The 26,796-nt window shown below is 35.8% G+C and overlaps 1 protein-coding gene across 2 annotated transcripts in view; it reads right to left on the reverse strand.

Annotated features, from left to right (window-relative positions):
- The window catches only part of LOC145670340 (periodic tryptophan protein 2 homolog), a 118,775-nt gene that overhangs the window by 20,485 nt on the left and 71,494 nt on the right, over window positions 1-26,796 (reverse strand). For both annotated transcript variants that reach the window (XM_081738887.1, XM_081738886.1), the window contains exons 12-14: window positions 21,410-21,566; window positions 19,440-19,620; window positions 15,479-15,626 (exon numbers count right to left, since the gene is read on the reverse strand). In XM_081738887.1, the coding sequence (XP_081595013.1) occupies window positions 15,479-15,626; window positions 19,440-19,620; window positions 21,410-21,566 (486 nt within the window). The remainder of the gene's footprint in view (window positions 1-15,478; window positions 15,627-19,439; window positions 19,621-21,409; window positions 21,567-26,796) is intronic.

Below are 26,796 nucleotides of genomic sequence, written 5' to 3' on the forward strand. Positions count from 1 at the left end.
AATTCCAGGTTTTTTCAAGGTTTTCAAGGTTTTTTTCTCCTTTTTTTCCAGGTCTATTCAGTAGAGTGACATTTATTATAACACGTATAAGTTAATGCAATTTTATATAGTTCTTAACAAAAACTGGTTCTAATTAGAGAATGCATATGGGAAGTGATAGTTTCTTCAAGTGACAAAGATGAAAAGAAAAAAACTGAGTGAAATGTAGTTTTTCAAAACATTCTACACAAGCAAATGTTTAATTAAAAAATCTCCTACCAAAAGGCCGGTTGAGAAAAATGTGCAGTAGCTTTACATATCCTAATGTAGCAATACTATGCAGGGGTGAACCTTAATTAAACCGACAAACTTAGGGAAATGATTCCCGGCACCCAAACAAGAAAAAACATTCTCTTTAACTCTTTTCCAGGGCGCATAGTTTCCGAGCTAAAAGGTGCCGAGAATGTGGAAAAATGAACTTCCAACGCCTATATTTCCAAAATTATTCAAAGTAGGGAGTGCTGCTTAAAATCTCACAAAGGAAATCATATGTTCAGAACAGATAAGATTTCCTTACAGAGATTTTAAGCTGCATTCTCTACGTTGGGATAGGTTTGGAAATATAGAACTCGGAAGATCATTTTTCCACACTTTCGGCACCTTGTAGCTCCAAAACTATGTACCGTGGAGAAAAGTTAAGAGGAATTTTCTTCTTGTTTCGGGCTCGAGAATCGCCTCCTGAAGTTTATCGGTTTAGTTAAGGTTTACCCTGTATAAATTTCCGTCAAAAACAATACTTCAAATAAACTAATATTATAGTAGTAGCACGTGAATGTTGATGAACAATGACAAAAATGGCGGGAAAATAGCTTACTCACCGCTAAGTTATGGGATAAAATACCACAAGAGTATTTTACTACAAGCACTCCCCTTTAAAGTACTCTTGTGAAATTTTATGCTAACTACTGGTAGGACTTAGCGGTGAGTAAGCTATTTTCCTGCCATTTTTGTCAAACTAGTATTAGTTTAGAAGTAAAAAGAAAATGATCATATATAATACAAATTTTTAACGCAAAGTAGTCCATATTGTTAAACGTTACTGCACATTCTTCTTGGATGGGGACTGGCCATCAGTTATATTTTATTTAAAAATGTATTGTAACGTGAAAGTTTAAAAAACTGAAAATGTTATGGAACCACGCACATTATATGAACAAATATAGAAAACAACTTTCACAGTAAACAGTTTTTGACATTTAACTTCTAGAGTTCAACATCCCTTTTAACTTTTTCGCCTGTTCTTCCAACGCATCTACTTCTGCTTCGGCGTCAGTTAGTATTCTTTTCTTCTTTAATTCCAACTCTTTTATTTTCTTCTTAACATCTTTCTTTTCTCGAGCTGCTCTGTCTTCTTTTTCATCGCGATCTTTCAGATACTCATTTCTTCTGCTTGATGCATTCCTCACATACTGGATCATATTCTTTGTGATATTCATATTACGCATGTCACCAGCAACACACACAGCATCCAACACACTTCTCTAGGCAATCAATCACTCCTCTTGGAGATTTTTAACAATGCACTCTTTGTTAATGGAGAAACTCCTTTCCACTGCTGCGTTGCTATGGAAAAGTACACATATCTTAAACATGAATGTTTTAAATGCATTGGAGACACCTTCTTTACTTAACAGATCATGGAGAAAAACGTCTGTCATTTTTGTAACTGAAATTTGACAGTTTTCGTCCTGTGTCTTTAAACAAAATTTTAAATATTCCAAATTCACCATATCAGCATTTAGACAAATGTCTCCAGGGCGAGTGTGATACGTGATTCACGAAGGGTTTCGTTGGTCATAGTTTCTGGAGACAAGCAATTTGCGGCTCTTGTTACACTGTGTTTTAAAGGACATTTTTGCATATTTTTTTTTACACAGTTCTTGCAAGAATCTTCTGCATTCTTTCTTAAAGTTCAATATATATTAACATCCTTCACTCCTTTAAGCGATGTAACCGCAGAAAATCCAACATCAACTAGATTAAGTGGTTTTAAGATGTCCTTATCAAAAACATCTATTAAGTTTTTTAGCTACTTTTAAGACATCTTTCACGAAGCGGCTTAACAGACTACGAATCAACGTGTTTAGGTAATTCCATAGAAACGGTAGTACAAATGGACTGTCTGTCTGGTACTTAGTGAGGAATTATTCTAGTTCTACAGATACGGACTGAAGGAACCCTAATCTAGCAGGCAACAGTACATCAGAGATGTGGGCTTTTACTTTAGAGGAGTGATGTTTCAGGAAGTTTTGTTTTCACTGCATCAACATAAACTATTAAGGCAGGAATCATAGTTATGGCACGGTGATAACTTTAGAATGCTCCACCCACCTAATAGAACAAAATTTAAGAGGGAAAACTGCTGTTCCAGATGCTGCCACGAAATCTGCTCTTGTTGAAGGGAAGTCCTTGAATAAATAGTACAACGCTCTCAAAAACTGTCACATTTCAACCAGCTTTGGTATGCGCAGTCTTAAAATCCCCATTAACAATGTGTAAAGAGCACGTTCCTGCCTCCAAAAGCTGTGGACCTTCACCATTTTCTTCACTCAGATAGGGATTCAAATCACTCAGAAATTTCAAATTAACGTTGAGGTCATCAAGAGAAACCTGAAGTAACTTACAAAAATCGAGACCCTTGTCCTTGAAAGTATTTATAAACGCACTTAACAAATCCTGGGCAGTAGCATGTCCGAAGAATACTGATGTTAAATAACGTGTTAAAACTTTATTTTCGTCACTGTGCCAGAAACGAACTACTAAGTCCATTTAATTTTTCTGTGAGATAGTGTTTACGCTTTCGTCGAACGATAATTTTGTAGTTTACGAACTAATGTCTGTTGGAAATATGGACCCAATCCAAAAGTGATAACATAGCCTATTTTGTCTTTGTGCAACTGCATATTTTTAGCGACTTCACACTCAGGAAACATTAAAGGAAACAAATCCGTTGCACTCGCTTGGCTGCTGGCCGATGCATGACTTGTAACGTTTGTGCAATATCCAGATTATTTCTGCTTTCATCACTTGATCTTTGATAAGATAACTCTTTATTACACCACTAGTTTTTGCTGGGCTTTCATTTTTCCCCTGAACAACTGGAGTAGATGATGTGCCAGTCACTGAACTGAAAGACGCTGTAGAATTTTTTGTACAGGAAGGCTCCTTGTTAACATTGCTTGAGAACTTTACGATCGAACATTGTGCATTAAGAGCTTTAACAGCTATTTGATGTTTCTTTCCTTTCTCATGAGATTTCAATGATCCAGCTCCCATATTTGAAATGTCAAAATCAGTTCTGCAGAGTTTACAACTTGCTTTAAATGGATCGTTGGACCTAATAACCCATTTCCACTGGCCTTTCCACGAGTCCTGGAATTTAGTTTTACTTTTCCCCATTTTAATGGCTGAAAAATAAAATGTTAACCTAAATACAAAAAGTGATTCCGTTAAGATGTGGGCAATTTTACTTTTTTCCGGTGATACACCTTTCGGCCACCGGAAATGGTGTTCACTGCGACATCCACGGACTTGAACTCCTGTTAAAAAGCTTCGGCACAGGAGTATAAGCGGAAAGTTGTTCCAGACCTGTCTACTACTCTTGCTACAGAAACATGTAAACCAATGTCTTCACAAAGCAGAAAATAAGCTTGATTCATACTATGCAAATAAGCAGCAACTACAGAGAAAGCTTCTAGCTTGTATTCCAGTATTCCCTCAGTGTAAGACACAAACTTAATAGATCATAAAATTTAACTTTTTCAATTACCTTACTCTCATCATCGGGGACTAATTTAGCTCTTTTTGTAGTCACTGTTATTCACATGCCAAACAAATAAAATCTTATTCAGTCTCTTCTTGTACCCTCAACATACTTTCCCAAAACATTCACCGCTTGCACTCTGCTCACGTCTGTCTGTCTTTCTCAACTACGTCTCCACTGAATAAGTTATTATTGGCTTTTTACTTATGTTGTAGTATGTAACTTTATTGCATTTTACAAAAATATATTTATTCCATACCAATCCCAAAAACGATATTTTAAAAACAATTTTAAAACTTCCAGGTTCCTCGTCCAATTCCAGGCTATTTCCAGGTTTTCCAGGTCCAAAAGTAAATTCCAGGCTAATTCCAGGTTTTCAAGGTTTTCCAGGTCAGTAGACACCCTGAGTATGTAATGTATGTATTTACGAATATACTACATATGTTCTTTTAAATTCTATTCTTTATCATGAAAATATATATATTTTTTTAACGATCATTTGCCTTAACATTTATCGTTTTCCTGCTGTCCCCTTGTCCCATTTTGTGCATTGTGCAGGAATTATTATTATTATTATTATTATTATTATTATTATTATTATTATTATTATTATTATTATTATTATTATTATTATTATTATAGATAGTATATATTCAAGGTATAACGAACCAGAAATATCCTTAGCGAAAAAATCAAAATCGTTATTTCGTATACACGAACTTAAGTTTTAGTCATAATTAGGTGAAAATTACATAGAGGTTGCCAATGTTCATGAAATATTAATTTAACTTAATGTAATTTTGCTTGTCGGAAATTCGAATGTCAATTCGAGGTAACTTATTGGTTAGTAAAGTAACCGGTCAAAATAAAAGGTTCTTTTTACTAACTGAACAATTACATAGTTTCGCAATTATAAATGACCAATTTACAACTTCAAAATAATTTGTTCCTATTTCTATGAGATATGCAAGTATAGAAAACTATGAAAAATCTCTCAGTGAAAAACATTTTTTTTTTTCTTTAAGAAGAAGTTTAATATCCTATGTTTATGCCCTTTAAGCTAAAAGCACAAGAAAAAGTCTGATCATTGGACTGGCAGGAATTACGACCTCCATTTCCCGTTTGCTGGACAGATACATGCTTGATGCTTATTCTTTCATACCAAGACAAAGCCTTTTAGCATTATTTTAAAAGGCATTACATAATTCGAAAACATTTTAATGGAGTATCTAATTTAAAACATGCAGTACGCGTGCTAGTTTATTCAATGTGCATTAAATCAGCTTTTCTTGTGCACAAAATCAGCTTTTCTATCTTTCTTTTTTTCTTTCTTTCCTTACTTCCTTACTCATTCACTCTCTCTCTCTATGAAAAGGAAGGCTGTAAACCCTTAAAATGCTTGGCATTTTATTATTAAGGTGACCTAATTGTTCCATTCAAGACCTCGGCTCACTGTACAGTATAGGTTAAGGTTGGTGTAAAGGGACAAGCTTTGCCGATAGATATCACTACAGTCTTCGTATCTCTCTTATATAGTTTTTACCTTTTACAAGAATTCACGATTTTTTTCACAAGTTTCAGCCTAAAGACTTCAAATTTTTTAGAGAAGAAATTTCATAACCTATCGAAGGCAACAATCCGTGCCGATTTTTTTAGTTAGAATTTTCTTCATTGTTGAAACAGTTATATTGTTAAAGGTTTGTATATCCATTTCAACATTCAAACCATTCTAACAATGACGAAAATTCTAAATAAAAAATCGGCACGGATTGTTGCCTTCGATAGGTTATGAAGTTTCTTCTCTAAAAATTTGAAGTCTCTAGGTTGAAATTTTTAAGAGAAATCGTGAATTTTCGTGAAAGGTAAAAACTATATGAGAGAGAAACCAAGACTGTAGTGACATCTATCGACAAAACTTGTCCCTTTAAATCAACCTTAAAACTCGTGCTTAAGTTAAAAGAGAAAGTTCTAATTGTTTACGTTTAACGAATTTATTATTATTAAGCTTCCAAACCATGCTATACATAAGTGTCGAAGTCTTAGAGAACGGTTTTGTTCGTCCGTCTGGCTATCTGTCGACAGATATCAAACAAAAACAGTAGAATACACCGAGAAGCGGTTTCTTGTAGTCGATTGAGCAATCCCAAGAATAGGCTCTACCTCCTACAATAATCCTAAATTCAAACCGGAAGTGGTAGAAATTATCAATTTCTACCAACGTTCATTGCCATAGGATAAAAATTATAAGACAGCGACAAGCAATTTACTGGAACCGATTCAGCGTAGCAACAAAACATATCATAAATACCCTTAAGAGCCTGACTAGTGTTGTAAAAAAACGGTTTTTTTTCTGTGAAGTTTTTTTTCAATAAAAAACATCGTTCTTTTTCATGTTTTTTTTCAAATGTCTGTTTTTTTTCTGGCAACTATTATTTATTGATTTACGTTGCAGATTATTGAAATAATCAACAGAACTTGAGTCGAAGCCCTCGTAACTTACAAATCTTTTGTTTCTTTATACGTATATACTAGCAAAATTGTGTGATTATTCCTTTCGGCCCCAGGTCATTTTTGGCGTTTTCCTACATTTCCAGTTAGTGACTTATTGCTCAAAAACCATTCATTCGATTGATATGGTTAAAGCCTTGTTTTTTTAGAAAATAGATGTGACTATTTTTTGGTGTAAGTTGCATTGCAGTGTTGTAAATGGGTAGGAAATTATTGAGGGAAATGTAGGGGGGAAAATTTACAAAAAAATCCCTAACCGAATTTCATTTTTTTTTTTTTTGTATGTAGTACCACGCCTGCTATATGGGTTCAAATCACCAAAAAGAATCTTTGGTGTGTTGACAAGGTACAGTGAAATCCTGTAGTCGCTTGCTTCCATCCAAAGAGAGAAAGAAAAAATTCTGTCATACACATAAAAGTTTTGACACTTTTTACGCCTCACAAGCAAAAATTAAATGTGCCGGGGCTACAACTTCTCTAATTATCGTATTGAAACTTTTTATGATGCGTTCTGTAGGGCAAAGAGGAAGCTTTCAGGTAGTGGTACGTTTGTTTCAATGTAGCCAGTAAGAGGGTAATTTTAGAGGGGAAAAGGGAATTTTTTCCGAATTTTTCACCTAAAAGCGGGAATTAATTGTTTTGGCTGGAAACACTGCCATCAGACAGACGAAAACTATCTAAAAATAAACCTTAGTACTCCAAGAATATATCCTACAAGTATCATGGCGATATATAACAAAGTAAGCATGAAATTAAAAAAAAAATCTCATTCTACCTCAGAAATTCACCATTTTCTTACCACTTACAGAACATGGTTTATTATAAACCTCAACTGTACTTTCCCTAATTATTCTAGTGAAACTTTTTATGGTGCACTGCTTAGGCTAAGAATGAGGCTCCTAGACACTGCTACGTTTGTTCGAATGTAGCCAACAAGAAGGAAATAATAGAAATAAAAAAGAGAATTTTTTCCAAAATTTGCCCCTAAAATCTGGAATTAAAATTTTCTGTATCTGGCAACACTGCTATCAGACACACACAAAAACTATCTTAAAATAAGATTTGGTATCCCTCTAATATATCCTACAAGTAGTATGACATCTAATAAAGTAAGCATGTCAATAAAAAATATCTCATTCTACCTTTAAAAAAATCAGTTATCTTCCCAATTAGAGAACAAGGTCTACTGTAAACCTCAACTGTACTTCCCCTAATTATCCTATTGAAACTTTCTATAGTGCGTTGTGTAGAGCAAAGACGAGACTTCTAGATACTGGTACGTTTGGTCCGATATAGCCAACAAGAGGGAAATAATAGAGACAAAACAGATATTTTTTCCAAAATTTCCCCCTAAAATCTGGAATTAAAATTTTCTGTATCTGGTAATACTGCTACCAGACAGACGTAAACTATCTTAAATTAAACATTGGTACACCACTAATATATTCTACAAGTGTTATGACGATATTTAAGGAACAAAACTTGTAATTACCAAAAAGATATTACGGTAAACAGAAAAGTAGGGAAAAATTAGAAAAATCAAGGGTTAGAACCTAAATATGAATTCTTCGTGCGTTTCCTAATTATCCCATTGTAACGATCTGAACTTGCGTTTCTTAAGTAAGGACAAATGTTCGATTGGCGTAAGTTGACTTGCACTCGGACATATAGGTACGGATTTATAAATAAAAATTTCTAATTTTTGCCCAAATTTAGGAAAATTTTAATTTCCCTAATTGGCAACACTGCGCGCAGGCCTGTCCAATTGATGTCATCAGTTAGGTATCCATCCGAGGTATCTACTTGGCAAGTCTTAAGGATGTCTTTCTACAACGAAGAAAGCTACAGGGAAAAAAGTAGTAAAGGAAATTTGTAATCAGAAAATTCTCGCATTTTTTACTGGGGTGAAATTTAAGAAGGAAATTCGACACCAGAAGAAAAAAATTAATATAATAAACTATAGTCCAACCATATTTTGCAAGAATAATATCCCGATATCTTAATTAGTGTCCACACAGGAGTGGATTAAACAAATGACACACCCATGTGTGCCACTTTGGCCACCTGGGCCACTGAGTATACATTTGATTACATTTTGTTTTACTACTAACTCATGTTGTTGTTGTAGTTATAGTCTCGACTAATAATACTATCGTAGTTGTAAACAATAACTTTATAAGGAAAAGTTTCTCCTTTTTACATCTTAGTTCCAACACTGTTGGTGAGAAATGCAGGGTGTTTCAAAATGAATTTTGGGGTTTTAAGTCTTCGTAGTACTTATTACATTTTACGTACAATTATAAACAATGCATCAAGTAAAAGAGCACCTCAAACAGTCTTTGCTACAAGTGTTCAATGTGAGATTCATTCGTCACATGGCACACATCTAGTCGATAGGCGAGAAAGGCCCATAAACTTTCCGCCATATGGCACAAAACATATTCAATTTAGGAGAGTCTCGTTTCAAGTGTACCATCTCCTGAGGATTTGCTGACGTCCAGATACAAACATTATGAGTGTTCACATTAGCTCTTAGGTGAAATGTCGATTTACCACTGAAGACGACACGATCCAGAAAATCTTCATTGTTATGCAGCAATATTTCACTTACGAAATTGGCATGTAAACCGTAGTCCGTAGACTTTAGACCTGTAGCAACTGCAAACGATAAGGATGTAGTTGCAAGCGTCTCCTTAATATTCTTCACACAGACCGTTGCACTGTACAGATTCAGTCTTTATTAAAACACAAAAAACTGTCTGCTCTCCAGTTTACATCTTTGCTGCTTGCTGTTTCTAACGGCAGACAGAAGAAACAATGCATGTACATGCGTGCGTACAAAACTGTTTGAGTTGCTCTTTCATTTTATATAATATTTATAATTGTAAGTTAATTGTAATAGATACTACAAAGTTTCAAAACCCTAATATTAATTTTGAAACATCCTGCATTGCTTCAATTTCAGTCATCCTATATTCGTGTCTTTTATATACATATCATCAGGGCCGGTCCTAGTCAATTTGTCGCTCCATGCAATGGCATAATTTGCCGCCTCCCCCTTTCTCCAGAAAGAACAAATCTTAAAAGTCATGATTTTAAGTATGCTACTCCAGCATGAACAACAAAGGTGAGGGTAAGTGCAGTTGCACTCAGAAAGGCTTAACCCTTATCCGGGCAAGACATTTTTGTAACGTAAACGGGCAACCGGGGCCTGTGAGGCCCAGTATAAATTTTAAGTGCAGAATACACAAAATCAATGCCTATTGTCACTTACTGTTCAGACTAGTCTAGAATGTACTGGTATATATTTTTGTCAAGTAGCGAAACTTCGTGTCACGCTTTTGTAAGCCGACCAAACAGAATAGCAAATCCGGTCCAGACATTTTTGTAACGTAAACGGGCAACCGGGGACTGTCAGACCCAGTATATATTTTAAGTGCAGAACACTCAAAATTCAATGTCTGTTGCCGCATACTGTTCCGACTAAAGGTTACAATAGTCACGTGTTCAATATATAATTATGTGACAATTTATTCTAATATTTGACAGGAATTTCACTAAAGTTATACGGGGCCTCCTAGGCGCCGGTTGCCCGGTTACGTCAGGAAAAGATTTTCAAATTAAAAAAAAAAAAAGCTTTACCAACTCGATATGTTCATGATTTTAACTTCGACGAAAGATAGAAGAATTCAGTATTTTATGTCTTCTAAATATGTATGGTTATTGAGAAATTTTAGAAAAATGAAGCTACTGGGCCTGGGAGGCCCCGGTTGCCCGGATAAGGGTTAAATACTCACTAAAAATGCAATCCCGCTGTGTGTGTGTGTGTTTTTTTTTAAATATTAATCTATTATGTTAGTGAAACATAAAGTAAACACACCTGCAGAGGATAGATGGTAATCCTTTTTATAGAACTCACTATCGAGCTTCAATCTCAATGTATCAGTTTGCAATTCCAGTGCAACTAGTTCTTTTATCTTTATTTCTTGATTTCTCTTCTATATCTGTTAACATTTTCTAAAAAACTTGTTTCTATCTTCAATGATAAGGAACTTGTTTCTGACAAAAACAAGACTAGTTGTCATATCAAAACTGTGATAACTTACTAAATGGAACAGATATTCACTACTATTCGAGAATTGAATTCTTGCATTTGGCAACAATCAAGCAATTTGTGCTCGGATTTATTCGACTATTTGCTTTAGCATTGTCCATGTGGCCTTAAACTAATGCATCCTAAACATAATTTATGAATGTAGTATTCAAATAGAAGGTCAGCTTAGTAAATGTAACTACCATCATCATAAAGTCTGTTTCCAACAAGAAATATTTAACTTAAATAATATACTTATGACAGATTTTGCCGGACCATCCAAACTTGCCACTCCATGGAAATGCACGTTTTGCATATATGGTAGAGCCGGCTCTGCATATCATATGTATCTAGTCGACAAATTATTTATATATGACATTTAGAAAAATACTATTAGGCAAATTATTATTAGTTTTTATCTTTAGACAAGTTATATGAATTTTATACTGTTCGTGACATTTCTTCGTACTTATTAAAGGCCTGTTTTCACGAAAAAACAAAATTTCACTTCTACTTTCGTTTCTTAGTTGATATTGATGGAAACTGCTGAAACCCGAATTGTTAATAGATATGGTATTCATGTAAATTGTAAAATATTTGTAGCGTATCAGTATCTAGCGTTTAATTTATGTTGCATTTTACGGTGATTATACCTACATAAAAATATTTAATACTTAAATAGACGTAAGATGCATTAGAAATGACTATTTGAAAAAAAACGAAATTTAGAAAAAAAACGAGAGGCAATGTTTTTTTTCTAAAAAAAACGTACATTTCTGAAAAAAAACGAACGGTTTTTTTTCTATTTACAACACTAAGCCTGACATATTAAAAATAATACAAAATTTACCGTTTTTCTTTTGCTTGTTTTTAATAAGTGAAAGGAGATAATGAAACGCAACTTACTACAATCACAGATAATGTTATTCTACAACAGAAAATAGAAACCTGAAGAATTTTCAATGTTGTCATCCATAGAAATTACAATGTTGCCAGAATAATATTTCCCCCAAAATCTAAGTTAAGACAGCGACTAGAGGAACGAACTCAACTGGACTTGATTACGTATCATGTTGTTTTGGTATCCTGTGAACTACTTTTTAAATAATAGCTGTATTTAGTTTGTAATAAACAAAATAATTTTAACATACAGTTATTAAAATTAAATAATAATGTTATTTCAAAAATACTTCACAGAATTCCAAAACAACAGGATACGTAATCAAATGCAGTTCCTCTAGTCGCTGCCTTAACTTAGATTTTGGGGAAATTGTTATTCTAGTAACACTGTAATTTCTATGGATAGCAACACTGAAAATTCTTCAAGTTCATATTTTCTGTTGTAGAATAATATTATCTAGGATTGTGGTAAGTAGCATTTCGTTATCTCCTTTCACTTATGAAAAACAAGCCAAAGAAAAATTGTATTATTTTTAGTATGTCGGGCTGTTAACAATCTACTGAAATCAAAAGGGGTTCAAATTTACTAGTACTTTCGGTTTCAATACTAATTTCTATAAAGCAAAAACATTCAAAGATATCGAGAAGCCGTTTTTTTTAAATCGATTCAACGTCTCAAGAATAGGTTCAATATCCTGCAATAACCCTCTATAGAAATCGGTGGTAGCAATCAAGTCACTTACGGTTTCAACATTGATAGTCATATAATAAAAATCATTATAGTTAATGACAATCTGTTTTCTTAGAATCGATTCAGAGTCTCAGCAAAAAATAACTTTCTACCAGTATTATTCTATTAAAACAGGAAGTCGTGGAAATCAACTGTTTCCGGTTTCAACGTTGATCGCCATATAACAAAAACAGAGATATCGAGGAGCGGTTTTCTGGTATCGTTTCAGCATCCCCAAGAATCGGCTCTACCTTTTGCAATAACCCTCTACTGAAACCGGAAGCGATACAGATCAACAGTTTCCGGTTTCAACGTTGGCCGCTGTAAAGCAAAAATGGTAATAAATAGTGACAACAGGGTGTCTACTAAAATTGCAAAATGAAAGTTCGTGACCTTTTCTTTACCAAACCATAGAACTGCGTAGCCTTCTCAAGAGCAAATTTGGGTGCGAATTAGGTCGAATTTGTATGCATGCAATAGAAGCGTGCCTTGTTTGTGATTTGGTAGCATCTAAAGCCGATCATAGATATTTTTGGTGATGAATTTTGACGTTTTATAGAACAAAATTTTCCAGTTTGTACTTATATTTGTACAGGTTAAAAAAAAAAATCGTGACCCAAAAGCTAAATTTCGTGACTTTTTCTTGACTTTCATGACCGTTTTCTGATTTCGTGACTTCTGAAAAATAAACACACTGCTGAACAAGACTGCACTTATTTAATATAAAAAAACACATTTACACGTCCGTGACCGATAGACACCCTGGACAAGCGATATTCTGGAGTCAACGTCTCACGAAATGATGCTATCTCCACTCATATTACTCCACTTAATCCGGAAGTGGTAGAAATTTATTATACTTCCGGTTTTTATCTGTTTTTTTTAAAAAAAAATTGAATCGATTAAGTATCAACAAAATATACCATTGTCCATCGATAATACTGCTAAACCGAAAGTAGTAGAAATTTCCTAGTACAGCAAAGCCCCGATTATCTGCGAGTGCTTCGAAATATTTTTTAGCCCTACTGCAGTCGCACTCCACTATTTTTATAAGTAGTCGTTGCAGACTGACACTCCGCATGCAAATAAGTACTGTATTCTAAAACATAAAAATAAATTGCATTGTAAAAATCAATATTTTCAACAATATTGCACGTTTCGAAGTGAAACTTTACTCTGATAAGCAGAAGCCAATTGTTCTAAGGCAAGAGAAACGAGAATTGGGAAGAGTGATTTGCTGTATTGCACATATTTTAAAAGTTTTATTATGTGTTTTGTACAATAAAACATAGTTTTTATGCTTAAATATTCCTTTTCATGTTTGCAACTCATTTTTTTAAGTCATTTTTCAGGTTATCCGCTTTGCATTGGCATCCAATCCCGCGGATAATCGTGGCTTTACTGTATTTCCGGTTTCAATATTAATTTCAATAAAACAAAAATGTTACGAGATATCGAAAACCGATGTTTCGGAATCGATTCATCGTCCCAAGAATAGGTTCCATCTTCTCCATTAACTCCCTATTTAAACTGGAAGCGATAGAAATCAACCATTTCCTCTTTGAACACTGATCACCATAGAACAAAAACAGTAATATATAGCGGCAAGCGGTTTTCTACTGTCAATTCATCGTTTGAAGTAAATATTCCAATCTTCTTTTGCATTTCTCTATTAAGACGGAAGTTGTAGAAAATTTACCATTTAACAGGTTTCATCTCTCACTATCCCTCTATTGCATCCCCGAGTTATAGGTCTATTTTAATATTGGATTCGCATTGTTTGGAAATCTACCACAGTTTCAATTGTGAAATGAAACTCACTCGTCATAATTTTACGTGGGTATTTCAGAAAGTAATGCCTCCAAGCCCATTACTTGGCCAACAGTACTGCAAATATTCTGAACTATTTATCATCAATGCACTGATGTTTAAGCTATAGAATGACATTTGTTTCACCTTCCTATCTCTTCCCATTGCAGAGTAATGCAGCAATCCATGGTATTCAATGGTGATGTCTGGTTGAAACAGCGGGCTGTCATTGAATTTCTGACTGCAGAAGGTTGTACGCCCAGGAACATTCATCGCCGACGACGAGTCGTGAATACAACATTACGACCCAGAAACGAAGCATCAGTCGATGGAGTACCGCCACACCTTTCCTCCGCAAAAATTCAAAGTTGTCCCATCTGCTGGCAAAGTGATGTCATTTTGCCTCATCCTGTCTATAGCCCAGATCTTGCGACCGGTGACTTTTGGCTCTTTCCTAAACTTAAAGATCACCTTAAGGACCTTCGCTATAGTAGTGACGCGGAGGTGGAAGCAACAGTTCGGCAATGGTGTCGCCAACAACCACCCTAATTCTTCGCCGACGGGATGAAAAACCTTGTTTCGCATTAAAGCAAGTGTGTTGCCCGTAATGCGGACTATGTTGAAAAATGATGCTACAATTTGTAGCTGACATTGCAAGCTTTCCACTGACATATGTATCGGTGCTATCTGTCAAACACAAATAAAGGTATCACCTTGAAGGCATTACTTTCTGAATTACCCTCGTAGTTTGCTCACCAACTACCCGAACTCCGTATCATATTTATGCAGTTATTCAATGACCTCGTTATACAGATAGGTAACAGCGCATGTGGCGACACCTATTAACATGACTGTTTATTATTAGAATATCAGTGAAATGTTCAGAAGATTAGATATACTCCCTGAAAGTCCCAACTGTTTTACATCGCTATTTTGCAAGGTTTATCTGTATCTCTTAGATCCCTTAACATACATACACATATATATATACACACACACACATGCCTAAAAATGGTATCCCATAAAGAATGCAACTTTTGAAATGACCGCCATTTCTGCTCTAGTAAGTTGGCGGCACTGGACGTTACACGATTTTCATTTGTTGTCTTTCTCCGGTTTGTAGTTACGAAACGCTAAATAGCGCATGATCATCATCTGTTTTCTGTACGGATAGAATTGGAGCACTTCTCAACGGAATAGCGTGTTATTATAGTGAAAACTTATTACAAATGAGGTGAAGTTGTGCAGAGATTATTCGTAAACTCCGTGGTCAACGTAATGCACCAAATAAGTCGACTGTAATGAGAATATTAAAACCCTCGGGGTGTTCTCGTATTAGTTGCTCTGATGAAAACAACACTATCGTGAGTGATAATGTTGCTGCAAGTTCGGTCCAGAAAACAGATGACGATCATGTGCTATTCAGCATTTCGTGAATATTAACAAGAAATGAAAATCGTATAACGTTCAGTGCTGCCAACTTATAAGAACAGAAATGGCGGGCATTCGAAAGTTGCATTCTTTATAGAACATCCTTTACAATGATTATCAAATACATTTTCTTTTTACCTATTTACTTTTAAGATATTAATAGGAACCATATAAAAATATAGAAAGTCAATGGAAGAAAACTTACGTCAACAGCATCAAGCGACCTATTCATGGTGATTTCAAACTTCTTCAGTAACAAAGCTTCTTTCACATTGTAAATACAAACGTTTTTCGATTGTCCGCCCGCTAAGATACATTCTCCATCAGCCGTATAGCATAATGATGTAAATGCCCTGCAATAAAACCACATAATATTACTCAAATATCTACCTACATTCCATAAAAATTAATACACAAAGATACTATAGCGGTGCTTTAGAAACAATACTTAATTATTGGATTGGTGGGATGGTAGACATGTGTCACTTTTAAGTTCTATGAAACAAACAGGTCCAAGTAGTCTCTCTTTGAATCCATACACTTTTACCATCCGTTCGGCCAATCACTTGATTCCACGGCGAAAGAAGCGTCAAGAGTTTGATGCGAAGCTTTCAATAACTGTATGCCGAACATTTTTTTCACTATCGGCAATTTCTTTTGTGGTCAATGATTGATAAAGATGGCGGGAAGGTTGAAACCAGTAGTGATAAGTCGGGGGACATGATAGGTGTTCACACCGTAATCCACTGGAAATCTGCACAGTACTTTGTGTGATATCTTGACAGGCATTACCATGTAACAGCAGGATACTAATACTAGCTATCTCAGAATTAATCGACGGATCTAGTTCATGCACTTCAGTAATGGAAGGACCCAAAATGATAGTCTCACCCCGACGGAGAAGGATATGAATTGATCAGACCACAACACCTTGTGTGGATGTAGTAGTGATCATAGATCATATTTTCTTGAAATGTGCCAATTCAATGTAGAAATCGTTCCCGTTTATTCCTCAGAAGAAGAGAAACGAACACTTTCAAATAGAGTACCTTGTTGACTAGTGTGAATTCAGTAGCACCAATGTGGTATGGTGAATGGTGAATGCGAATCTTCTTTACAATAACGCGAACACTTGGACGTGAGTCAGCTTCGACGATACTTTTAGAAGTTGTCTCAAACCATCAGTTAGTCCCCATGGAGCGGATATTTTACTGTTGTATCACAAGAACGAAATTTCACCCACCTCCGGCATTAGGCGCATTAATTCGCCGTACCTCTTCCACATGTGGTGTTAAATGTTATTTGCCGCAAGTCTCGCAGAATGTCCCAATTACATCCATAAAGAAAAAAAAAATAGTCTCAGTTTTATGTTTATGGTTCACTCTGATATAGCTTTCTTTAGCAACACAACACCTAGCTGACGTCCTGGTAACACAGTCTGCAGACATACAGTGAGGTTGTGACGTAATACATGTTACATTGAAGAGACTAATGTTTGTGTTCCTAAGGATCTGCTGCCATACAAGAACAGATATCTGAACTGCACTGATTCAATGTAGTGACAAAAAGGGACCAGAAACAAGCTATCTGAACTGAAAATGCGCTATAGTTTCATCGAATTCTATTACTAGAGTTTCGAAATAATTTTAACTCATTTTAACTAAAAATCAATGCATCATGTTTACCAATATTATACCTTCTGGAAACTTAGTCTTAAAAATATTTTTATTATTATTAATATTATTTGTATACTTCGGTTCTCTCCTGAAGTTTTGATCGAAAATTTCTAGAATATTTCACTACTTACCCGATAGAACTGATGAAAACCCTGGTTAGATCTTAGTTAAGAGTAGTTAACTGCGTGATTCGTACTCAGATTCTCCTCATTATCAAGCGAGAACGATACCTTTATCTATGCTGCTTTGGTTTTTACCACGTATTTCATGTAAGTATTACATCACTACAAAGCCCTAATCTCGATGTTCTGTTGACTCTTTTCACTATTTTGAAAGCTTAAAAAAAATCCAATTAGTTCAGGAGGCGCAGTTGTCATTGTAAATGCCATACGAAGATTTCTTATGTTTCGTTCTCTTCGTAATGAAACACTTTTCCAAATTAAATATAGTAGAAGAGAGGTGGGGACACAATGGCTCAGGCGTCAATGTTGGTAGTAACCGAAAAAAGTTAGAGATAGCTATTTTCTTTCGTGATATTTTACAAATATTCCCTGAAATGAAATATTTCACTTTTACGTCCCACGGTTACGTCGTGTAGGCTATTATTTTTGGTAATGATAACAAATGAGTGAAATGGTGGAATGAAGAAAGTGGAGGCAAACGGGAGAACCCCGAGGAAACCCACGCACACGGTATTTGTCCACCACGAAGTCCACTTGGTGCGAGCTGGGATCGAACCAGGGATCCCACGTACCACAGTACCACGCTCTACTACTAAGCCACCTGGCCCCTCAAACAAATATTCCTCGGTTACTTTTATTTCGCACATACTATAAGAATATCGCATGAAAGCCTATTTAACTCCAATTCAAAATCACGGATAACTTGTAAATCTAGAATACTTATGCTAAAAGTTACAGGTGTTTGAGTAAGAATCTGAGACTTTTATCGAATACCTACGGAGTCGAAAGGGTTAACAACTGTTAGCACATCCACTCACTTTGATGTTCCAATTATAGTACAACTCTTTGAAATTCGGTACCTCTCCATTTTACATCCTCTTCTGGGAATCAGAAGAAACAAATAATTATGTAAGTTCACACCACCTATTTTAGGAACTTCTGTAAGAAGAGCAATTTTTGAAGGCATCGCAGGATAAAAACTCAAGAATCTTGTTGTTCCTTGCATTTTGTGTGGATAATCTTTGGCTAGTTACCAAATGGGTTTAATGGGTATCTATTTTATGCTTTTCTTTCTTCTTGGTTATCTAACTTCACATTTCAATAAACTCAACAGATATTTACCTTGATCTTCAGTATTGTATTAATTTACCAGTGTTTACATTAAAAATAAAAGGTAATGACCACCGCACTAAACTTGCTCGCTCCACTTTTTTAAACTAACTTACGTAATACGATGGCAGTTATTACTGCAACATTTATTTGTGAAATACAAATACGAGGTGAGGTCAAAAAGTAAAGGGACGCAATATCTCGCACTAGGGTTTGGTAACAGTGCCAATATCCAGCGCTGAATTAGTGTCATCTGCAACACTTGTATGCAATGTGTCATTCTTATTCCCATGTTAGTTGTTGAAGTGTAGCAGACTGTTAAACATGGCAACTCCAGTGTAGATCTGCACCAAGGAGAAAATGAGCGCAGTGGTTTTTTTTTTTTTTTTTTTTTTTTTTTTTTTTTTTTTTTTTTTTGCTTGTTTGCGGAAGATGTTACACCTGCGGGAAGCACAGTATGTAAAGTATTGGCGATTTCGTCCACTGTGATTCGTTGTCTTCCATCACTATACCCTCAACGACTTTCAAATTGTCCTCAGTCGTTGACGTCGATGGAATGCCCAATCTTTCCTCGTCACAGAAAGTTCTTCCCTGTTTGAAACGCTTTATCCATTCGTAGAACTTGCTTCGCGATAAACAGCTGCCACTATACTGCGCTTCACTGCCCTCATTTTCTCCTTTGTGCAGGTCGACGATGGAGATACCATGTTTAACGGTCTACTTCACTCCAACGACTAACGCGGGAATAAAAGTGACACGTTGCACGGAAGTGTTTGCAGACGACACTATTTTAGCGCTGGATACTAGCAGTGTTACCAAACCCTAGTGCGAGAAATTGTGAGTCACTTTACTTTTTGACTTCCCCTCGTAAAACTGTAAGAAGTTTTCAGAAATTCTAGCAAAAATTTGACATTTAACTTGATTTTTTATTTTTTTTTTTAAATCAAAATGATACGGTACGATATGACACTGAAGAGCAAGGGAATTAATATCTTTTGAGTTTATAAATACGGTTGCTCTTCAAGTGACTTACATTAAAACAACATCACCTAGCTTATTTTTTTGAGACTATTCTAAGTTATAAAATCAAATATTAGAATTCTAATAGTGGAAATCCTAGTCTTGGAAGCTTATTACCTAAGATTTGAACAGAATTATAGATCAGAAATAAGATTAATCACAATAACTTATCGCTTACTTTCCCTGAAGGCTCTTTTTGGCTGTAATCAGATCTGTTTCTGATCTTCCACTTCCCAGGTCATTCTTGCCTTCAATGAAGCCGCACTGATCACCTGTTTTCACCACGAAAAACGTGATTTGTCCATCAAGGGTTGCTACAGCCACCTGTTCACCGTCAGGCCTATATACCACACACAAAGCTAGAATTGAACACCCATATGAAAAGTGAGAGTTAAAAGTACATTTTATTAAAGAAAAACATAAACAAACCAAAAAATATAGACAACACGAAAATTTACTGATCATATTCAATATTATTAAAATTTTTACTCTTTAAAAAACATTATCATCTTTTTTGCATTTGCCTTTTTCTTTACAATGTTCAAATTAATGGAAAAGCGAAATGGTTCGTTAAAATTTAGATTTGACAGCGGTAATGTATTCGGAAAGTATCATGAAACTAAGTAGTGAGGTCCTTTGAGGCATTGATTATCCCTACATAATTTGACTGTCAATTAAAAAGAGTGATTCATAAACATTTCAAACTCCAGGTGTCTTTGAGACAGGTCCGGACTGGCCCAGGTGGCTACGCGGCGACTGCCACCCAGACAGGAGCCAAATCAAAAGCGGGCCAAGTGAAAATGTCAGTAAAGAGAGGTCAGGAGGAACAGGGAAAAAATGTGGAAAACATACGCAATAACTAATATTCTTGTGAACACTCACGGCGGCAATCTGCATACATCAAGCTCTTTGAGCGTTTCATTAAAATTTTGTTGCAACTCATGTCTTTTTCAAGAATGGGCCATAAAACCTTCAGAGTCATAAACCTTCTCATTTTTACGATAAAATAAAATAATGTATTTCACACAAAAGTCCAGTTTCTAATTTTACCCAACTGCTACTCGGATCCCATTCGTTTTCCCTATTTTAAACCGAACACCTTTCTTTTCCCGCAACTTCAATGTAAAATACACGAGCATAATAAAACAATTATATATTTCTAGGCTAATACTATGAAACAAATATGAAAAAAAAAAAAAAAAAAAAAAATAGGAGGGCAGGAAAGAGTACTTTTAAGGTCCTATATTTCAGCTAGTAATCTAATTTTTGAAAAGTAAGCTCAAGTCTTGAGCCACTTACTTTACAGATAGAATAAAGTGTCGAAAACGATATAGTCTCTGTCGTCAGTTTTACGGTCTGTTTGCAATAATTTGGTTTGTAGTCAGTAGTTGATTACGTTCTTGAGAGCCAACAATCACCTAAAGGTAAACTTCGGGTTTCCAAGAAGACTAATCACTTAGCTTTAATTATTTGTAAGATCGAAAGAGAATCATTCTGTCATAAAGGAAATATAATAATAAAATGTTTTGTGTTGCAAAAATAGCCCACTTTGGTAATAAATTATGATCATAGACGTATATCGCATTTTGGGATACAATTTTATGTTTGCATCGCATTTCTAGGATTTTGTGTAGCAAACTGCAATGTGATACTGTTTAAATAAAACGCTGGGACGAACCATCTACCAAAATTATTTTGTTCAATGCAAGTTCGGTTTGATTGTCTCGTACTTCATTTCCATGCGACACTGTTCGTATATGATACAATGCATAGCGTAATATACATGTGAGTGTGTGCGCGCGTTGAATTGGTAGTCGAGCTTAATGCTATATTTTTTGTAACAGTGTTGTATCCTGTTTTTCATACTAATCCTTCAGTTGTTTCTCTCAACTGTGAACTGGGGAGAAGCAAAAGTAGTGCATTGGCATTGTTTTTGTTTCCCGACAGTCTGCAATACTTTAGTGGTTTTTGTCGTGGTATCTTATGTGAATACTTATGTATTTCATCATTCACTTTCACCATCGCAAAAACTTAGATCAGAACTAGGTTCAAACATCAGTATTAGAAAATATCATAATGGATGGATGGATTCCAATAAAATACAATTTAAATTTGCTTTCTAACGTGCATTATTTCTACACTACTTACCATCTGTCGTAAGCGATACTGTCTCGTGATTGGTACCAGATTCAATTGCATTCCACAGCCGAAGAGTTTTGTCCCAACTCACGGAGGCCATTGCTGTACTTGTTGGGCTAGGATTAAAAGCAATACTGACTACTGGACCTTCATGGCCACTCAATACCTATGAAAGAAATAAATATTCAGTAACTTTAACTATTTAATACTGCGACAATAATAGTTTTAAAAAAATGCGAATTAATCTTGAAAAGACATTGATCAGACCTTATTTTAAATGGAGTTGTGGAAAATCTTTTAACGAAACTAGTCAGAGGGTCGGCTTGGGATTCGAGTTCAAAACTTCCAGGTTACGAATTAAAAATTTCAACCGTTTATTTATTCCGATGGTTTAAGAGATAATGAAGAAAAAATAAGTTAAAAGCAGTTGGATGCAAAATAATAAATAAAACTATATTATTATTAAAGATTTGGACCTGTGTCTAAATTAGAATTAATGATATCACTAAATATTGCGAGCGGTGATTATATTTAGAAACAACTATATTTAGAAACAACTTTGGAAACAGAGTGAAAAAGTTAATAACTGGACCGGTATTCAGTGGACACGGTAGCCCATAGGTGGTACGTGGGGTCCATGGTTCGATCTCCGCCCAAATACGTTTGTGTTGGAAACATCGGCCGTTTCCTCCTACATTCTCATTCCACTAATTCTTTCATTACCATTCACTTGCCTTAATCGTCGTCTCTCTTAACCTAAAGCAGGGCGCAAAATTTCGAAGTCAGAGGCACTCGCCAATCCAAAAATGATGGTCGCCAGTATCTCTCGCGTACAAATTATGAGAGGTCTTTCCCCTCCCCCAGGTCTTTGGTTTGACAAAGAAAGACTTCACATTTCATGTTTTCTCTCATTTAGTGACAATTATTTTCGTGCGAAACAAACTGTGCAGCCCTGTGAGTTAAGGCAGAAACCATTCCTACTGAACACTGGTCGCCAGCTCTAAATTTCTAGTCGCCAATGGCGACCGGAAGTTTTGTGCTCTGCCTAAAGGGCATATTCGGTGGATGTTAACTGAAATATTTCATTTCATTTTGGACCAAGACTCGAACATGGGCTCTTCGGCGAACCGTGCCGATGTGTTACCCACTACGCTACCCAGTCCGCCTCCGAGAGCAGCCACGCACTCTCTTACTTCTGAAGTAGGTGCTTTTCATTCTTTCTGTGTTATTAAATTTGCACCTACAGAGGATTTGGTGTGTAAAAAATTCGGTTTCCTCCTTTAATTAATATATGATATTATAACCGTCAAAAAGATGTTCTCAATATATGAACACTGGATTGTACAAGCACAGCTGCTAGGTTGTGGTACAGTCTACAGCAAAAAACCTGCAACATGAGCATGTAAGTTTATTGTGAAACGACGAAGTCTTCTGCTCCAATATAAGTGTCCAGGGGAGAACGCCCAGGTTTCTCCTGCGTGATTCGAGCCACTTAGACGTTATGTTGATTCCCTGGGCTGTTAGAAGTAGTTTCACAATAAACTTATATGCTCATGTTGCAGGTTTTTTGCTGCGGATTGTACAAGCAATGTGATTTGACTGGAGAGCACCGACTTGAGAGGGTGTGTGGCAGTTCTGGAAGGCGCACTGGGTAGCGTAGTGCTTAACGCATCAGAACGATATGCCGAAGATCCAGGTTTGAGTCCCTGTACAGTCATTCACTTTTTCACTCTGTGTATGTGTTTAAGGCTTCAATACTACTTTGCACCATGAATTCGACCGTCATTTATTCAAAATACCATGCAAACTCTTCAGAAGTGTAAGGATTCGAAGACAAGACGAAAACAAGAGACATCAGAATCCATAAGAGCTAACTACGACATAAAATACGAGTAAGAAGCCTTTACCAATCTATCGGTACACTCGCCTAAAGGAGACATAAAAGTAATATAGAATAACACTGCATGCTGTATTGTTGGAAAGTTACTTTCAATGGACACGTTTTTCCCCCTTTCTCCCTTCAGTTTACTGATCTTCTGAAATACACAATAATAAAAGATGCTCTGGAAGGATTTCTAAGAAATGAAGATCATGTCGGTGTCCAACATATAGAGGTGAATTTAGCAATAATAGTATAGGAACAAAGTAATGTATGTCTTACGGGAAAATGCAGGAATGGAGGTTAGGGAGGTGGTCAAGTTAACAGATTTTACTTATCTACTAGTTTTTTATTTATTTATTTTTTAGTTTAGCGGGCTACAATTATGTACCGAAGCTTAAGGAGACGGTGATGATGAATGATCACAGTGAATAGCGAAAGTGGGACAACCCCGAGAAAATCCACGCAGACGGTGTTTGTCCAGCACAAAGCCTACCTACTTGGCGAAAGCTAGAATCCGAGACAGGGACCTCCCACGCATCAACTATGAGCGCTCTATAAGTGAGTCACCGCGGCCCCCTTGCAAGTTAGTGTAGTGATTCAATTCAATATAATATAACTGACAAATGCTAGCTACTATTGCAACCTGATATGACAATTACAGTCATGCATATAGTCTGCTTTTATAGTTAACAAGTGCCAACACTACCAAGTTCATACCTGTAAAATACACAAATCCAGTAAACTGAGGCACAAAACGTGCGACCGAACACAATAAATTGTATTCATATAAAAATTACAATTCTTATCACTGGAAAGCCACGGAACTGTTGTATTTTAATTTTGTTACCACAGATATCATCAGCGCATTGTTGAAAAAGATAAGAATTGTTCGTATCTCAATAATTACTGAAACAAGTTCTCATCTCTTCGCGAATAACAGTATTATATATTTATTATAAGGGTAGTTTAATTTTAAAAAAAAATCATCAATCAAAAGATACTAAGACTTCGAAAATTTTTCCCTTTTTCTATTTTACACGCAAGACAAATATCTCTCCTTTTCTTCAATCCGCTAAAGGTTCTTAAAGTGGATCATTGTCGATTAAAAAGTAGGAAAAATTTGCGCGCCCTCAGGCTCAGGTAAAATATAAAAGTGAAACTAAAGAATGTTGGATCACCTATACGTACATTACAAAACTAACAATCAATCGCGCACCAAAAGTGCAGAAGCGGAAACAAGGTAGACTACAATAAAAAGAAACAACAATTACATTTTATGATTCTGAACTGTATGATTCTGAACTGTAATACTGAACTATATGGCGCATTATTATTTTATACAATTAAGAAAGGTTAAATCTCAAATAGCAAGTTAAATATTCATAGAACTCACCATTACCAGTAAAGGAACCATTCGTCCCCAACAAAGGAAAGCTCAGCATTACATGAATACTGCTTTTCTCCATAATGACAAATACAATTACGAATTTATTTGCTGCCGTGCTGTAATTTTTTTTTTTTTCCCAAAGGATGATACTCAATTTTCCGCAGCATGAATAGATAGTAGTATATCCGTATATATATTTAATCATATTTATACGAGGTTTAGTAACAATAGTTAATTGTAATTGTAGAGAGAAAAAAAGAGATATTGCTCATATATAGATGTTGTGCTTTCCTTTGCATACAATTTAAGAATGTACATGAAATATTCTGGGAAGAATATAACTCTATTTCATATTAGAAGGATGTTATATGGGGGAGATGATATGTTTACTTTAAATGAGAGTGCTTTCCAGCTATTACATACACCTTACCACCAAACGTTTAACAATTAGGAACGTTAAAAATCTTACCTTACAATCAGACCTCAGGAGATTAATTCTGCAGCACTTTTCCACATCGAAGCTATATGAGACATGAATCTACAACTTACCGTGGGAACCATATGACATCCCATTGGAACCGGTCTGGACGTCCCGCGCCAAAGGAGCGTACAGGGTCTGTATTTTAAGTAATATTTTTGTCCTGACGCGACTATACGTCAGAGCGCACTGGGACAGGTTGGAGTCGGTAGTGAAGGGGGGGGGGGGATTAACCTTGAAAGCGCTCCAAACAGCAGTAGCAAAAAAGTGTGTTCAAGAGCAAACTGCAGCAAAGCATTGAATAACATTACGCAATCAAATTTTGTATTTGCTTTGGAAAATCTGGTACATCAACGCTGGAAATGATTCGGCAAGTATACGGCAGTGAAAGTTTATCACAGGCTCAAGTTTTTAGGTGGCACAAAACGTTCAAAGAAGGCCGAGAGAGTATGGAGGATGAACCCCCGCAGGTCGCCCGTCAACCTCAAAAACCGGAGACAACGAACATGTGCAAGATTTGCTGAATTCGGACCGGCGTTTAAGTGTTCGTTTTATCACGGATACGCTAGAAAGCGGTAAAATGGTTGTTCACAAAATCATCACCGAGGATCTTGGGATGAGGAAGATTTGCGCCAAGCTCGTCCCAAAAGTTTTGACGAACGATCAAATGTAAAACCGTGAGGCTGTTTCGAAAGATCTTTTGAAACGCATTGAAGAAAACTCTGTTTTTAGACAATGTCATTACCGGAGATAAAAGTTGGATCTTCGGGTACGACTCCGAAACAAAACCGCCAGAGCATCGATTGCTGATTGTGTTTTTCGATAAGAAAGGTGCGGTCCACTCGGAATTTGCCTGAAAGACAGACAGTCAATGGTGCCTTCTACGCGGAAGTGTTAAAAAGATTGAGGAGACAGGTCAACCGAGTGCGACCAGAAATTGCCGCCGATTGGAAGCTCCATCATGACAATGCGCCATGTCACACCTGCTTCGTGGTTACAGAGTACCTGAAAACTGGCATCACAACCATTTCTCAGCTTCCCTGGAAACGTGGAAAACTCGCCTGTAGAAGTGTGTTGACGATCAAGGAGCATACTTTGAAGACTACTAAAGGTTTGTAGCGATATTTGTAATAAATTTTGTTTTCAAGATTTATTCTCATTACTTAAAATACAGACCCTGTATGTTAACAATACAGCCATGAAAAAGGTCTAGAATTTTAAATATAGTATGTACTTTTGTTGAGGTTCGAAAACAATAATAATCTATCTATTAAAATGCTACAACAGCAATTACAGGCGTCTGAACTCCAACCTATAACTTTAGCTTTCAAATCTTTTATTTACGGTTATGTGTGATTTCACGTTTAACAGAGACAAACATTTTAAGTATTTGTACTTTAAATAGTCTAAATTAGTTAACTATATCTTTTTCATAAAGTTTATGATATAAAATTATTGTTCAAAGCCTTTGTATTTTAATAAGCCTTCTCGAAAATCAATGCATGTGAGTTGTGCTTCCATCTTCCGAGTTCTTTTAAACTATGTTTATATGTTTGTGGCCTTCCTTTCGACAATGAGATCTCGGAAACTACAGGCTCTAGAAAGATAACGTTTTCACTGATCGATTGGAAATTTTGCGTAGATTGTCC

Source organism: Thermobia domestica, chromosome 14, assembly GCF_964235325.1.
Source record: "Thermobia domestica chromosome 14, izTheDome1.hap1.1, whole genome shotgun sequence".
In the NCBI taxonomy this organism is placed as follows: Eukaryota; Metazoa; Arthropoda; class Insecta; order Zygentoma; family Lepismatidae; genus Thermobia; species Thermobia domestica.